The sequence below is a fragment of the Papio anubis genome, chromosome 4 (assembly GCF_008728515.1).
Source record: "Papio anubis isolate 15944 chromosome 4, Panubis1.0, whole genome shotgun sequence".
Lineage (NCBI taxonomy): Eukaryota > Metazoa > Chordata > Mammalia > Primates > Cercopithecidae > Papio > Papio anubis.
Window position 1 is genome coordinate 4,530,379 of NC_044979.1, and position 17,781 is coordinate 4,548,159.

At 43.9% G+C, this 17,781-nt stretch overlaps 1 protein-coding gene across 3 annotated transcripts in view; it reads right to left on the reverse strand.

Annotated features, from left to right (window-relative positions):
- The window catches only part of DPP6 (dipeptidyl peptidase like 6), a 1,015,511-nt gene that overhangs the window by 151,098 nt on the left and 846,632 nt on the right, over window positions 1–17,781 (reverse strand). For all 3 annotated transcript variants that reach the window (XM_017957362.3, XM_009204279.4, XM_017957361.3), the window contains exon 8: window positions 16,210–16,330. In XM_017957362.3, coding sequence (XP_017812851.3) covers window positions 16,210–16,330 — 121 coding nt within the window. The remainder of the gene's footprint in view (window positions 1–16,209; window positions 16,331–17,781) is intronic.

Consider the following 17,781-nt stretch of genomic DNA (forward strand, 5'->3'; position numbering starts at 1 on the left):
CATATCACACACTGCGAATCCCCTCATTATCATCAGAGATCTGCAAATTCCCACAAATCAACACCCCGGGGGGCCCAGGGACGAGGGCCAGCTCCCTGAACACGCCTCGGCTGGCCGCCAGGTGGCAGCATCTCTTCCCGTTCCTCTAGTGGGGAAGAGATGAAGTTTGGGTTTTGACTTTCTATTCCATTGCCTTGATCACTCAGATTTTCATTCTAGCTTTACTGGCTGCTGACGTGTGGCTTCTCCAAGTGCTCTGAGAGATCAATTCCCCAGTCTTCCTTTTTTCTATACTGGGGCGGGGGGCGGGTGTGGTGAGAGACAATAAATGCTGCTCTCTGTGGCTGGAGAAATTTAAGTAGGAAATCTTGGAGAAGCTGCTTTTGAGGGGTGGGAGGCCCAGGTTTAGGCAGGTCCAGTTAACCCATTACATGGGACGCACCTGGAGGATCCAGGATATGTGGACAACTGGCTGCAAATCCACCTCTCCAAATCCACCAAGGCAGTTCGGCCGCACACCATGGGACACAGGGCCCCTTGTCACTACCCCACATAAGGACGAGAGAGCAGACCCTTCAACAATATAGGTTTGAACTGTGCGGGTCGACTTATGTGCAGATTTTTTCAACCAAATACATAGGGAAAATACCGTATTTGGGGGATGTGAAACCCCTGTATATGGAGGACTGACTTTTCATATACCTGGGTCCTCAGGGCTGACTGGGACTGGAGTATGTTTGAAATTTGGTAATGCGGGGGTCCTGGAACCAATCCCCTGCATATACACCAAGGGGCACAGGACTTTGAAACTTCAGCAACAGCAAAAACAGCAGCAGCACTGATGGCTAATCACCTTTAGCCCTGGCAGACTTTTGTTAAAGCAGGCATTTGAGCAGCTTAACTAAAATTCAGCCTTCTTTCTTTCTCTCACCTCCCCACACAGTCCCCTCTGACTTTCTCTCTTTCCTAACGCCCCAAATGACTAAGCATTATGTGCTTTGGGAAATCGCAGTGCACAAAACTCCATTCCTTTCTCCTGTTCTTGCATCATCTGAATCAGAGGCAGCGCAGGCTCATTAGGCTGGAAAGGCGATCTCTCTGGCAGCCTGAAAGGGCCCTTTTACACAGTTTTCAATTCGTCTTTCAGCTTTATTTTCCCTTAATGATGGTTTTTCCAGACTCAGTTAAATGCTACCGTGAAACAAAAGGAAGTACTGTATCTAAAGTCCCAGCAGGTGGAAAGAGAAGCCACATCCAAAATGCACTGGAGATAAAACAGCTGAGCCTGAGAGAGGAGATCAATGGAACAAACCTCCCTGATGCCAGACTTCAGCTTCAACCTGTATTTCTGCAAATTTCCACCAAAATCCTATAACTGTTTCTTTCCCTTTCATTTCTGGCTTTAATCTTCTTTGAATGTGTATGACCATCAAAGGATGGTACGTTATGCTCCCTGAAGAGTCAAAGGACATCTTCTTTTGACTCAGAAGTAAAGGGGAATTTCTGGCTTGCTAAACATTTTGGAGGAGGAGGGACTGGCTGTTAAGGTCTGCCCTTTGCCCCTAAGTCCCAGAGGCTCTTGAGATCCCAAATACCCTTACGGAGCCTCCTAAATGCCAAGGCAGCCAGGAGAGGACACCGTTCCCTGACTGGAGAGACTACCCGGTCCATGCCCGCCTTCTTTGTCCTGGTATAGAACATTCATCAGAGCTGCCAGCAGAGGCCAGAAACTCCCAGTGACATGATGAGACAAGGGGATAACCACAGATTTTCTAAGCATCAGCTTTTTCCCTGAGCTATTTTACGTCTCCTCCATATCAGGAAAGGCTCACATTAGGTCACTCCTTACAGAATCTCGACTCCGAAACGGCGTAAAGAAAAACAAAAATTGGAGAACAGTTTGGGAGCTATGATCTGGTCATATCTCCAGAGAAGGAAATTTGGATTTTAAGAATGAACTCTTGAGTTAATGGATTAATGGTTGTTTGGTTTTCTAATTTGCATGTTTCTGCAGTTTTAAACCACAAGATACCATTCTGCCCAAGTGTCTAAATGTGTGGAAGATTTGTGCCATGTAATTAGGATGTGGTTCAATATCATCTTGCAGGATACACACTTTGTGAAGGCAGGTCCAGATTTTAAAGCATCTCTGTCTCCCTTGGAGGACCTGGTAGAGGGCTTTGGTGCAGAATAAATGCATGAATCCCACCTGAATGATGGAAGGAAGTTGCTGCTTCATGCAGGTGGTCTTGGCTTCTATCAGACTGACGACGTATCAGTTCCTCAAGGGAAGGGTCCCTGTCTTGGACCTCCTTCATCTTCTTCCCTCCCTGCCTCCCTTCCTTCCTCTTTTTCAGGTACCCTGTTGGGTGGGACACTGCAATCCATAGTGACTCATCCAATGTTGGGCACCTAGAAGGGGCTCGAAATAGAATTCCCTAGAAAATGAGGACTGTGTGGGCCACTGTCAAGTGCTGGAATATCTTCTTGAAGAGTTGAATTTTGCTACATGCAAATTTCTTCTATCTCTTCTATGTTTCTGGAGACACAGATGCGGGACACTGGGGTGTGGGAGCCACAGGGTGGTGGGGGAGGCTTCACCTCTCTCTGATGTGGAGGTGAGTTATCTTTGCATTCCCTTACACCTTCTCAAAGACACCCCATAGTAAAGAGAAAAGTTATGCCAATAATGCAAATTTTATAGAAAGAATAAAAGGGGGAGTAAAGGAGAGAGAAGGCTGATTCCTTTAGGGCAGATAGGTTTCACGTGGGGATTAGAAGGTTTTCAGAATCACCTAATAACGATTCTCCCAGTACACGAGACGTCCTGTGTGTGGGGGTGACGAAGAGGGGGGAGGAAGGGGATAAAAAGGCTGAGATACCACGTACCTGGCCCCCACCACTGCAGCTGAGGAGCATTGCTCCCGTATGTTTACTAAGTAAAACCGAGAATTGTTAACTATTTCATTGTGAAGTTATCTGGCATGGACACAGACTTTACACCATCAATGCTGTGTGTTTATGGCACTCATATTTAAACTTGAAAAGTGTTAGAGATGGAAAGGAGTTTAGCATTATCTGGTCTACCCTACTCATGCTTCCAGAACAAGAAAAAGAAACTGAGGCCCAAAAAGGTTAGAATACAGGTTTCGTGAGCAAAAGAGCTAAGGCTAGTTCCGGCTTCTGAGTCTCAAATGAAACTGTTTTAAGTACATATTGTCTTGTGGCCTATATTCCTTCGGGCATTTGCAGCTTGCATTTTAGTAGAACTGTATTAACAAAACTCTCAATAATAGGGCAAATGGTCTAATGTTCTTAGGTGACTGAAGAAGACAGAAAAAAAAAAAAAAAGAAATTAGAGTTCCCAAGGGTGTCAAATATTTCAACCTCAAATACCTAAGTTTCATTAGGGCGCTCTAACAAAAAGTGTGTTTGTCCTAATCTCACAATGAATGCATCATTTAAAAGATAGAAAAATACAGCCACTGAACATCCTATTTGTCAAAATCTCTCAGGAGTAGGCCATTAATTGTGAGGACATTTCTCGAGACCAGTGAGAATTCTTCCTATACCTTTAGAGAACATCTTCCCTTCAGATTTATTTCTGATTTTTCATAAGACCAGGTAGATCACCTCTTCCTTGTTGAATTAAAATACTCATTAGCCTTCCTAAAATATTAACAAAGCCTCTACTGGATTTTCAAACGTAGATTCAGCTTTGGTTCTGAGAACCAGAGGTTTGCAGTTAACCTGTTTCAGTGCCACACAGCCACGCTGAAGCCGCCCTCACTGTCCTCTGGGACACTGGGGTTTCTCCCATGCAGTTCGAGGGCTGTGCGTAGGGAACCACATTCATCACATTACAGGCTCCAAGGAGACGCCAAGAAGGAAGGGAGCTTATTGCAAGGTGCATGTGACAAGTACAAACCTTCTCATTGAAGAAATGATGAGGACTACTGGTTCTGATGGCTCCCCTTGGCTGTTATCATTTATAATAAAACGTTACACACCCTAACTCTTTCTTGGAATACGCTTCCCAAGTTGCCATATTGATGGTATCGTAGGGGACATGACATGGCATTTCTATTTGCAGCTCATTCAAGAACATCATTTGTGATCTGGGCAGACAATGCCTCTCCCATACTCCCACTCCCCCACAGCAGTGTCCCAACCAGATGGACCCCTGGTGTCCGCTCAGCTGCCCTGGATGGCCACCTGCTTTCTGAACCCAACTCTATGACCTTCCCGTTGATTCTGAGAGATTCCCCAGCATCCCTCTAGACAATTCCTCTTCTGCTTTGGGTGCCAAACTTGAGGCTCATTGTTGGCAAGAAAGCTGCCCAGATGTGGGGCCTTCAGTCCTGCCTCCCAGACATGTCTGGCCTCCCCCTCTTCTGGAAAATGGCTCAGTGCTACTTCCTGGAATCCTGGTGGGACCATATGAGGTGCTCTGGACAATGAGTCATGCGTAGAAGTGCCAGGGTCATTTCCAGGCCAACCATTTATTCCCCAGCTTGTCTCCCTCCGGAACACTCCCCTGTCCACTAGTGTGGCTGCGATGCCTAAGAGGATCGATCGCCCCAGCAGCCTGGGACCTTGAGTGACCATGAGGGAAAGAGCCCCACCTCCTCCCCATCCCTGATCTAGAGTGGGCTTGAGTGATCTCCGAAGAGAAATACACTTTGCTGTTTTAAATTACAGGCAGTGTTCCGTTTTCTTTTGCTTGTTTTTTGCTCCCCACAGCAGGACCTAGCCTGTCTCCACCAGCACATCTTCCTGCTATTTCATTGTGAAGTTATCTGGCACAGACAGATAACTTCCTTCCTTGTTCTGATCAGGCTCATGTTTGAAGTTTAGGGAAGGATGGTTTCCAGCTTTATCCATGTCCCTACAAAGGACATGAACTCATCCTTTTTTATGGCTGCATAGTATTCCACGGCGTATATGTGCCACATCATTCTGAGCAAACTATCGCAAAGACAAAAAACCAAACACCGCATGTTCTCACTCATGGGTGGGAATTGAACAATGAGAACACTTGGACACAGGAAGGGGAACATGACACACAGGGGCCTGTCATGGGGTTGGGGGAAGGGGGAGGGATAGCATTAGGAGATATACCTAATGTAAATGACAAGTTAATGGGTGCAGCACACCAACATGGCACATGTATACGTATGTAACAAACCTGCGTGTTGTGCACATGTACCCTAGAAATTAAAGTAAAATTAAAAAAAAATATAGAAGTTTAGGACAGGGAATGCTGACTGCAAGGCCTAAGTTGTGGTCTCTGCTCTTAGCACTGAACTTCACAGAAACTTCTCAACCAAATTTCTAGTATTTCCTCTTTCCAAAGCTCTCTTCATCAAGCAGGACCCCTAGCTGCTGTCTGAGGCTTCTGTTTAAATATTCCAAAAGCAGAATATCGTTCCTTCTTCAGTGTGTACTACTGTCTCACTCCAACTTCCGCCAGATAATTTTTCAGCCAAGAAACGTCGGAAGAATATTCCGGGATTGACTAGGATAACTCCCCCATCCCCACAGCTGAACAGTTTATTTATTTCCTAGTTTAAATTGCAACTCTTGGCTGGAGAACTCCCAGGGTACAGATGTAATCAGATATAACATTAATTAAATAGCAAACTGACTGGTCACCATGGCAATTAGGAGGGTGGTGCGAATCAGTACCAGAAACAAGGAGCCACGAAGAGGAAGATTTGGAGCAAGGAAGTCTCTGTCAAGTTTCTCTTGGGAGAAACCCAAGGTCCAGGACAGCAGTCATCCCTTTTATCTCCTCTTTGCTGGGAAGCCCTGGAGATGCTGTACCTGGAGGTGTATAGGTCTGACCTTCCAGTCAAAAAATACCCCCTCCTTTTCCATGGTAAATTCTCTGTACTGAGCACACAGACATCTGAGACTTTGCCATATCTGAGACCTCATCCAGTATAGCCAGCAGAACGGGAGAAGAAAGTTGACCTTCACTGGACACCTCACATGCACATGCTAATATACAATGAACGTGTTGGCAACTTCTTATGGTTCCACCGTAATATGCCTGTGCTACCACAGAAGTGCTTTCATTTCACTTTGCAATAATTCTTTGAGAAAGGTGCCTGAAGTTTTATCTTCCAGATGAGGAAACTGAGGGTCAGACAAGGTTTGTGATTTGGTCACCAGGCAGCTGAATGGCTCACAGAGGGCTTAAATCGAGGTCTGTTGGGCTCTTAAATCGGTGCCATGAGACATGCCTTTCACAGCACAGATGGTTCAAGCCTGGGGCATTGAGCAGACACCTCTAAAGGATGCTCCACTCAGAACATGAGTATGAACCCAAGCCTAATTTCATAGGCAAGAAATTAATGCAACTCATACTCAGCAGGAAAGTGGTTAGCAGCTTCAGGCAGGCTCCCTACTGGCTGTTTGTCCACAGAAAGGCCACTTAATAGTTTCGACAGCTGTGCAATAGGATAAGGGAAGAGTTGGCCCTCTGTGTCTAAAAATTCCACATCTCTAGACCCTCTCATCAAATGCAGATCAAAAATATTAAATAAAAAAATAACAGTATGACCATAAAAATATTACAGATAAAAAATACAGCATATCAACTATTTCAATAGCCTTTGCATGGTGTTAGGTATTTATAAGTGATCTAGAGATGATTTAAAGTATCCCGGAAGATGAGCACAGGTGATAGGCAAATGCTAAGCCATTTCACATAAGGAACTTGAGCATCCTCAGACTCTGGTATCTGATGGAGAGGGGTGGGTGCAGTGGGGTTCCTGGAACCAGTCTCCCAAGGATACCAAGGGACAACTGTAGAGCTTTCTTCATAGGGCTCTTGAGAGATTACGTAAGTTTATTTGTGTAAGGCCTGGCATGGAAGAAAGACTCACTGAAAGTTAGATACTGCTATTCCTATTCTATTCATTCAGTATGGAAACTACGACTTAGCATGAATTCAGATGGTCTAGAATCTGATGAGCTATGATCCTGTGTCCCTGGGCTCCTGGTAAGAAGACCAGGTCCTTCCCAAAGTCACTCCAGCTTTTTCCTTTATCCTTGGGGATAAAAAGTGAAACTCATAATTAAAACGAGGTTAACAATTACTGTTGCTTTTTGTTAATCAGGTGTTTTTCTGCTGAGGGAAGTTTGTGGAAATGGAAATTCTGATAAGAGTGATCAGGGAGAAACCATATGATTTCCTTGTGGAGGTTTCTAGAATATATGAGTTTCTCTCTGTGAATTAACTCATTCAACAGTATTTTCTGAACCTTTATTAAGTACTCAGAGAATCACTGGTGTTATGGGAAATATACAATATAAAATACAGTTCTTGACTTCAAGTAACTAGATTTATTTGGAGAGGCAAAATTTGAAATAATTGGTTGTCATTACAAACCATCTTGATTCAGATGACAAGAGCTGGAAGAATACAGACATGAAGTCAGTAGTGAATGTGATGACTGGACACACTGGGATTGGCATGCTATGGCTTTTGGGTCAAATGTGGCATGCTGCCTCTTTTGTATGTCCTGAGAGCTAAGAATTGGTTTTGTGCTTTTTAATAGTTGGTAAAAAAAGAAGAATATTTAATGACATGTGAGAATTACATGAAATTCAAATTTCATTGTCCGCAAATAAAGTTTATTGGAACACAGCCATGCCATTTGTTGCTTATGGTCTACGGCTGCTGTTTTGCTATGAAAACAGGCTTGAAGTTTATTGGAATAAAGTTTATTGGAACACAGCCATGCCATTTGTTGCTTATGGTCTATGGCTGCTGTTTTGCTATGACAACAGGCTTGAGCAGTGGCAATGAAGACCGTATGTCCTGCAAAACCTAGACTCTATTACCCGGCCATTTACAGAAACAGTTTACAGACTGTTGGACTCAATGACTGCTAACATCCATTTCAGCTCCAACACTCCCTCCGTGATTAGAGAATCAATAGCCATGTGATATCCTTTCAAGAAAACTCAGATGAATGTAGGTAAGTGAGGGCATACACTTTGTGTTACTACAGCAGAAAGCTGGTGGTCTGCCCATGATTGCAGACAGAGAGACGGTGCATTAGGATGTGCTGGTGTTTCCTGGTGACCCACCTGGATTTAGAGTTTGGTGCTGAGGCAGCCATAATGCTATGATTGCTATGTTGAGAGCAGGGGATGGCAGGGGAGGGTCTGGTGGGAGTCAGGGTCAAGTGAGGCACAGGTGCAGTTGGACCCAGGGGGCTAAGAGGACCTTGGCAGCCAGCTTGACTTACCTGTGGCAATCACAGTCTATGTTTTATGCTCCTGACATTCTTATTTCCTGCCTTAGAACACTGTTTTCATATCGATCCTTGCAGAAATCTAGAAACCCAGAAGTGTCTCACAGGTTCTGAGAAGCACAGAAGGAATGGACCTCTTGGGCCACCTCAGCCATTTCCTGGTCAGAGCTGACTGAGCTTCTACCAAACAGCTTTTTGGCTTTTCCTCCTTATCTCTCTACAAGTTAAATTCACATGTTCTTCAAGTCAAGATCATTAATACTTTATGGAGCTGGAGACTAGCGCTAAACAAGGAAAATACTCATTTCAGTTACATTAAATACCCAAAGCATTCAGCCTCCTGCTCAGATGATTGCTGTTTGATTTAGCCAACGCTCCATTGCACAGTACCTCATAGGTCTGATAGCTTCGCCAGACACTGATTACATTTTAGATATTTTCATCATCACTTTTACTTTCATATCCTCCCTTAGAAATCATAGATGAAGTGGAATATAATTTTTTTAAATACTCAATTTCTTTAAGAGATCACAAGGCATAATTTTTACCAAGTCACAAGAACTTTGGGGCTCATAAGGAAAACACCTGTCTGTCAGGCATCAGTGGCAACTAAGGGTGTGATTTCAGCTTGGAGAATCTAAATGTGGACAGAAGGTTCTTGAAGAGGTGTTCAACATGGTATCAATAGCATTTCTAGGATGATTGGGAACTCAGTGCATTTTCTACGTGAACATACTATAGACAATATTTTATGAGTGAATAGAGCTTCAGAGTTTTCAACACTGATAGGTTCATCAATTCCACGTTAATGCTTCCGATTCCTGGCAATGCAGATGAAATAGTGGAGCGGGTGCCTCTTATTTTACTGAGTTTGGGAAATTACAGGGTAAAGCAACAGTAGTTGTACCACCAATATGTAGAGGTTACCAGTGCCAGGCACTGTTCTAAGAGCTCTATGTGTATTAGCTTATTTTAATTTCCTCTATGACCTTATGGAGCATATACTGCTGTTATCTTTGTTTTGCAGATAAGGCAGCAGAGACACAAAGAGGTCAAATATTCATCCAAGTTCGTACAGCTTTTACGTGGTGAAGCTTTTGTCTAAACACAGACACCATCACTACAAAGACTCTGCCCTGCTTTTCCACAAAGGAGCTTTGTCAAGCTAATCACAAGTTTCTGCCAATTTACTGACAACGATGTCCTTGTCTAACCAACCATTTCCCATCATGCAAATAAGAGATGTAATCAATAAGAGGTCCAAATAACTCCAAATCTATGGTTTACATAGTAATGTACATATTTGAACATCACTCCAATTCCCATTGTCCTGCCTGCTCCATAACTTCTTTAAAAAATATCAGTATGGTCACTATGATGTATGACGGGTGTAAAAATCCACTTTGATCTACCACCTGGGAGCAGTTTGCTAGCAGCTGAAGTGCCCTAGCCAGGTGCTTCAGAGGCAGTTAATATTTGAAGAACCCAATCAGGAATCTATACTCCAGGGGGCCTCCGTAAGCACCTCAAATATCAGTCTCCAAATGTATGTCAGGGAGTTTTAAAAACAGCATAAGAGGTTGGGCTCAGTGGCAGGCTCCTGCCCCAGCTGCTCAGGAGGCTAAGCCGGGAGCCCAGAAGTTCGAGGCCAGCCTGGGCAACATAGGGAGACCCTGTCTCTAAAGAAAAGTAGCATAAGTGACATTAGAAATGCTTTCTTAGATACAAAGATGGTGTTGCTGATTTCCTTCATCTGCATCTGACAGTCCAAGGCTGCTGCTATTCATTGAAGACTGTACCAGTTACTGATGGTCACGACTGGCTCTGGTCCATTCACAACACGCAGGAAACGAGTACTCAGCACACTGGGTATCAACATGACACAAGGCACACAAAGTGTACAAAATATCTAACATGTCATGAATGCAAATTAAAGCCAATGTGTGAGTTTCTCGTGAAGTGTTACTTACGTTTGTTTTGCTTTCATGGGAATTAGAGTTTATGGGAATCTGGATGAGCAAAGAGCTCCCTTTTCTTTTGGTGAATTTGTGTCCTGTGGAAAACAGACCCTGAAAACCATTCCAGGATCCCCAGGAGTGCTTTCGTTTTCATAATGTCTTTTCTTCCGTGAAAGTGTGAAAATCCACTTTGATCTACCACACTGTACTACTACTACTACACGCTCTCCACCTCCTTGAATACTCAAGACAATAAAGCATGGAATTGCACCACCCCCAAAATTCATTAACTGAAATCTATCTGCTTGGGGCCCACCTGACCTTTTGCTGATACCTTCTGCAGCACTTCATTGGAACAGAAAAATATTAGGTCATGAGTGCTGACTCTTTAAAGATGCTTTGAGAAACTATGAAGCAGTGCAAGGCAGGCCTTGCCTCACGCTGCCCTTGTACTCCCTGGACATGAGCAGGACACACAGATGGAGGGTAATGGTCACACCACCAGGGTTTGGCGCTCATCCGGCAGGACTGAGGGGCCTAGCTTAGGAAAGGCTCTGACCCTTTTACAGCGGGCCTGATTACATCACAAATGAGAGCATTCTGAGTTCCAGCTCAGGAGGTGCTAAACCTCTCTCCAGCAGCAGAAGTTCTGGAAAGAGGTCCTTTCTGGCCAGACTAGTCAAATCCCTACTTCCTCCACGCTGGCCACCCAGTGAGGGCGGCAGATAGTGTGGGAGAGTGGAGATAGTCTCTCTGTGGGGCTCCCAGGTAGGTGGAACCAGGATGGGAGCACCTTGGGGACTGTGGCAAGGGCTGTGACTGGGAGGAGGGGGCCTCAGGAGTCACAGCAGGGCTGCAGAAAATGGGGAGAGTGCCATGGAGTCCAGGGGAGGATGGTGGACTGGGCAGGATGGAGCAGAAGTGAGTATTGTTGGTAGGAGACTTCCCATCAGTTACTCCTCATCAGGGGCTGCCTGACTGCATGGGTCCTAGAACCACACAAGGGGAACTAGCATCGGGGGCAGCTTCAAGAGTCTCATCTAACATGATTCCTGCTGACGTGCATGGGGAAATGCTTCCATGCCAAACTGGGTCTCCTGATCTGATCACATTTTTCAAGTACCTTTATGTTCTGGACTAGTTAAGGAAAATCCAGCCCTGGAATTTCAGCTATGCCAAATCAGATATGAAATAAATACCCTTTGGGCCCTTTTCTCACTTTCTCTGCCATCTCAGGCTGATGACTCCAGGCTGAGCTCTATAAATATCTTCTCGAGTTCATCATCCCTCACTCTACCTTCACTGCCCTTTGAGGGGATAAGATCTTTTATATACATAAGGAAAGACGTTGTCCTGCAATGACCCTAACATGTTCCAGCTTTCCACAGGGCTGTGGGTCATTCCATGATAATGTCATATAACTGAATAATTATATGTATTTTGGATATGCATATGCATATGACTGCTTTGGTAATAGAAGTATGGATGATTCATTGTTTAGCTGAAACATTTAATAACTTGAAGTCATTATTAGCAAATTATTGGCCAAAAATTCTGTGCTGTCCCACTATACCTCGTGTATATGATGATAACGAAGATGATGGAGACCATCCTGGCTAACACTGTGAAACCCCACCTCTACTAAAAATACACACAAAAGAATTAGCCAGGCATGGTGGTGAGTGCCTGTAGTCCCAGCTACTTGAGAGGCTGAGGCAGGAGAATGGCGTGACCCTGGGAGGCAGAGCTTGCAGTGAGCTTAGATAGCGCCACTGCACTCCAGCCTGGCTGATGAGTAATTTTTTTTTTCTCAAAAAAAAAAAAAAAAAAAAGAGTAGTTTATAAACAAAGAGTGGCAACTGGAAACACAATCAACCCTGTAATGGCAGTAACAAAGAACTTTCATCAAAACTTGGAGAATTCCAACTCTTTGCCCATATGCCTACATACTAGGAACTTTGCAAAATTACTGAGCCTTGCATCAAAGTGCAAATTCTTAACAGAACACTCATTCACAGGCCTCAAAATCTTCAGTAACATCTTGCGTTTAGTTTATGAATAAACAAACTTTAATAAACTTTAAAAAGTTGTAGGACTCTATTAAGCTATCTTTAGTTTTATATTAAAATCAAAATTCTATGTAATTTTATGACATTTTCCCAGAAGCATAAAATGAAGATATGCATTTTGCTTATCAAAATCAGTTTGTGGCCACCATGAGCCAAAGGTCTCTCTTTAGAGAATTAGCAAGACAGACACACTGAGTTCACAGCCAGTGCTAAGTTCACAGCCAGTGATGAGTTCACAGCCAGTGCTGAGTTCGCAGCCAGTGCTGAGCTCACATTCTGGCACATGGGCGACTGCTTCAGTAAACTGGAGCTTTTCCCACTTTGTGTGTTTAAAGCTTAGGTCAAGGGATGGAGACTCCCAGAAGCCTCTATGGCTGTCCACCTCTTCTCTTCCTCAGTCTCCAATATTTTGCAACGTCTAGTATGTTTAAGATCCTTTTTGGGAAACAAAACAAATCAATAAGGCATTTTTCTGCCAACAAGTTATGGACTGCAGTGGCTGTTTCCCACATACACAGTTTATCTTCTTAGAACTAACATCTCCAAGCGAATGAGCCCCTCTGCAAATGCTTTAGGGTATTTTCACTCTAATCTCCCCCCGATTGCTGAGCTTTTTTAAAGGAAGAGTTTGGAATTGAAACAGTTAAGTCACAGAGTAGGCAAAAGCAATCGTCAAAGTTTACTTTCCCATTATTAAAAAAGGAAGCAAGATTCCCCAGGGCTCCTGTGCTCTCAGCCTCAGAAATCTAAGCATCAGCATATAAACCTTCCAGGGAACAACACTAAGTAGATTAAGCTGCCACATCAACTGTGATTGATTTAAAATATTTAGGGCTCTGTTATCACATCAACACAATTTCATGTAAATGCCTTGAAGAAAAAAGTCCTTTCAATGGATTTGCTAAAGCAAAAGCTTAACGTGAATGGCAAAGCAATGAACTTTTTATTTTATTAAGAAGATACTAAAAAAGATATTTTAAATCTCCTGGTTATGGATTTTTTAGGGAGATTAGTCCCAGACAATGCCTAGACTCTTGCAGCCAAAATTCTAGGGGCCCTTTCTCTTAGGGGCGGGGGACACACCTTGGGGTCATTATTATTTGCAATGATCTCTCTTGAATTTTCAGGTCAGATAATTTCTGTTCTGTGGCAGAATGACCACCTGGGTAACATTGCCTTGATACCTATGCCTTTTTTTTTTCTTTTTTAAACACCTCTTTTTCCTTTGTGATAAAAATAGTACTAACAAATAATTACAATAATAGTAATAACTACATAATTATTATTTTTATTGTTATAAGAAACAATAGCAGCAACTGTCCCTTGCTGACCATGTCATATGCTGCACGCATTCCACTCAGTCTCACACAGTCCCCAGAAAGTGTAGTGTTTGGGACATTCTTCCCATATACAGATGAGCATGTTGAGGTCCATGGAGTGGAAGACCCTTGTCATGTCCCGTGACTGGGCCAGGTCTCCACCCTGGGTCCCTGCAGCTCCACAGCCTTACTTTGAACCACTCATGTTCTGTCTCCAGCCCCTGGGTTCTCTTGCCTATCCAGATCTCGAGCCGATCTTATACCCAAGCAAAAGAGCTGTTAGTGGGATCTCAGATGTCAGGGAGCAAACAGGACCTGGTTTTCTAGTTGCTCCTAGGTATAAGGCCTTTTTCTCCACACAAGGGCAGCATTCAAGGGGCTTTAGAGTCCTCATTGTCAATAGTCTACTGAGTCCACAGGGGCAGGCAAGCCCCAGAGCCTCAGGGATTGCACCCCAGGCAGAGGTGCAGCCCCTCCAGAGTTTCCCTTTGTGCTGCTGCCTGTGCCTCTTCGGTGGTGCTGGGGACATCTTGGGACAAACCATTTCTAGGGCTGTTTCTGCACAGAAAAGGCATAACTACAGCAGACTGTGTCCCCTCTTTCATTCCAGTGGCTTTTTCAGGTGTGGCCAAGGACTCATGTGACAATAAAATCTCAGGGTTGATTCTCCTGGGGCTCAGAAGGAAACTGGACTCTTCAGCATGCTCTGAGCACGGGCAGCCACATCGTAATAAACATGGGGCTTCGAAGGTGACCACACAGGGGAGGCCAGCCTCATGTGGATGCTTGGGTTCCAGTATATCTGTTAAAGATGAGCTGCTTAGCCCCCAGGACCGTGGCAGTCTCCGGAAGACAGACTTAGGGAGAAAGCCCTTGGAAAGGGATTTGAAGGAATATTCTAGACTGATGGAAATGGTCTATGTCTTGACTGGGGCTATATAGCATATACATTTGCCAAACTCATCAAACTGTCCTTATGATGTGCGTTTTATTGTATACAAATTATACTTCCATTTACAAAAATTAAAAATCAAGTCATAGAACTTTATGGCTTCAGTGAAATTATGCTAGGAGGTAACACTAAGCTTGCATATCCATCTGCCTTATAATTTATGATGCATAAAGCCACTAAAATGCAGAATACCAGCCTGAGACATGCACAGTACTGGGAGAAAGTGATACTGGCTTGAGAAAGCACCCAGAATTTCCCTGACCCTCCCTTGACCCAGCCTAGCAGGGTGAGTTATTGCTGTGACCACACGGTCTCAGGCCAGGAGGCTGAGAAGAACTTGGGTTGTTCATCAGCCCCATGCTGGAAAGCATATGCTTACTCTAGCCACATGTGGAATTCTAAAAAGGTAATTATCCTGAACTTGAACAATGACTTTCCCCAATAAATATTCCTTACCCTTGTGTAAACTTGGGCCAATTATTTAACCTCACTATGCCTCATCTGTGAAATAGAACCTTGCTATGAACTGAGTGACTGTGTCCCCCCAAATTCATATGTTGAAACCCAAATCCCCAAGGTGATGGGGTTAGGAGGTGGCACTTTTGTAAGGTGATGAGGTCATGAGGGTGTTGCCCCTATGAATGGGATTCATGCCCTTATAAAGAGATAAAGAAATAAAAAAGATTCATGCCCTTATAAAGAGATAAAACAACCAGAGCTCTCTCTACTCTGCCAGGTGAGGACATAAGAAGACAGCCATGTGCAAGTGAGGAAGAGAGCCCTCACCAGACACTGGGTCTGCCAGCACCCTGATCTTGGACTTCCCAGGCTCCAGAGCTGTGAGAAATACATATTCATTGTTTAAGCTACCTCGTCTGTGGAATCTTGTTACATCTTGTTACAGCAGCCTGAACAAACTAAGACAGAGGGTGGAACGAAGTAACAGAAAACAAAGTGCTTCCAGCAGTGCCTGGCAGCTAATAGCAATCAATACCTGGTTGTTATTGTTATGATGAAGGGTCATGAGCATGGAGACAGGTTATCAAAGTGTAAGAAGAGAGCTTCCCTCTCTGATTTCTAGTTATTTGATCATGTATACGGCATGACTCTTCTGGCGCAAAAGGCAAACCAGGGGTAGAAAATGTCCAGCAAGGTGGAGGTGCTCTCAGCAGCAAGTCACTCTGATGATTTATTTGGAAAGATGTAACTCATTCCTTCTTTTCCAACTGTCCCCTTCCCAAGGCAAATAAGGCACTTATGTCTTGGAGTGGGCTAGACACACATGCATTTGCAGTCCCTGAGCGTTCCTGGAAGTCACCTCCTGATATAATAAATCTCCCATTAATGGGCCTCCTGCCCTTCAGGGATGAATTGCAGGGCCCTGCAAAGTCCAAAGCCAGCACACCTGCCCCAGGTGAGTGCACAATACTGCAGGCCCCTGACAACAGCCTGATGCTATTCCCTGATGCTGATCAGAGTGATCCTAAAAGCTCCAACAAAATCTTTTAAATTTTGCAGAACCACAAGAAACTGGAGTTTAATTTACAGTTAAAGTCAAAGAAAAAAGAAAAAGAACCCAACTCCAGTGTAGCAGCAGCAGCAACCACAAATCTTGCTTTTTTCTCTCCTTGCACATCTTACCTTCATACAACCAGTCACTGAGGCCATTGTAAATCACACCTTCCTTCCCAGTGGAGACCACGCGGATGGCCTGTTTCCCGACATGTGCACAGTAGTAGATATTGTTTTCAAAAATAAATATCTAATTTGAAAAGAGAAAAAAAAAGCATACTATTAAGCAAGGAATTAGTTATAAATAGGTTGTTCTTAAAAAATCTGAAATCATCAACCTGGTTTTCATTTTCCTTTTGTACTTATTAGATAGAACAAAGTCAGTCTCAAAATTTTTAGAGGTCTACCCACCTCCAACAGAATATATCTGTAAGGATTAATCAGAGGCTGAAATTCCACATTCTTCACCCAATGTTATCACTTACCATGACTGGACAATTTGTAGTCTGATACTTCTAGCTACTTAAAATCTGATATGGTTTGGATTTGTGTCCCCATCCAAATCTCATGTCGAATTGTAATCCCCAATGTTGGAGGCTGAGCCTGGTAGGAGGTGACTGGATCATGGGGGCAGATTTCTCCCTTGCTGTTCTCATGATAGTGAGGGAGTTCTCATGAGATATGGTTGTTTAAAAGTGTGTAGCCCCTCCCCCTGTGCTCTTTTCCTCCTTCTCCAGTTATGTAAGTTGTGCCTGCTTCCCTTCACCTTCTGCCATGATTGAAAGTTTCCTGAGGCCTCCCCAACCATGATTTCTGTATAGCCTGCAGAATCATGAGTCAATTAAACCTCTTTTTAAAATAAATTACCCAGTCTCAGGTAGGTCTTTATAGCAATGTGACAACGAACTACTACAGAAAATTGATACTGAGAATGGGCCATTCTTACAAAGATACCTGAAAATGTGGAAGTGACTCTGGAACTCGGTAATAGGCAGAGGTTGGAACAGTTTGGAGGACTCAGAAGAAGACAGAAAGATGAGGGAAAATTTGAAACTTCCTAGAGAATTGTTGGGTGGTTGTGACCAAAATGCTGATAGTAATATAGACATCGAAGTCCAGGCTGAGGCAGTAAGAGGAGATAAGGAACTTACTAAGAATGGCAGCCAAGGTCACTTTTGTTATGCATGAGCAAATAGATGATTGGAAACTGGAATTTATATTTAAAAAGGGAAGCCAAGCATAAAAATTTGCAGCCTGACTATGTGGTAGAAAAGAAAAATTCGTTTTCTAGGGAGGAATTCAAGCCAGCTACAGAAATTTGCATACATAAAAAGGAACCACGTGCTAATCACCAAGACAATAGGGAAAATGCCTCCAAGGCATTTCAGAGACCTTCGAGGCAGCCCCTCCCATCACAGGCCTGGAGGCTTAGGAGGAAACAATGGTTTCATGGGCCAGGCTCAGGGACCCACTTCTCTGTGCAGCCTTGGTGCCCTGTATTGTGCCCACACCAGCTCCAGCCATGGCTAAAAGTGGCCAAGGTACAGCTCAGGCTGTTGCTTCAGAGGGTGCAAGCCCCAAGCCTTGGTAGCTTCCACTTGGGTTAAGCATGTGGGTGTGCAGAGTGTGAGAGTTGAGGTTTGGGAGCCTCCACCCAGATTTCAGGATGTACGAAATGCCTGGATGTCCAAGCAGAAGTCT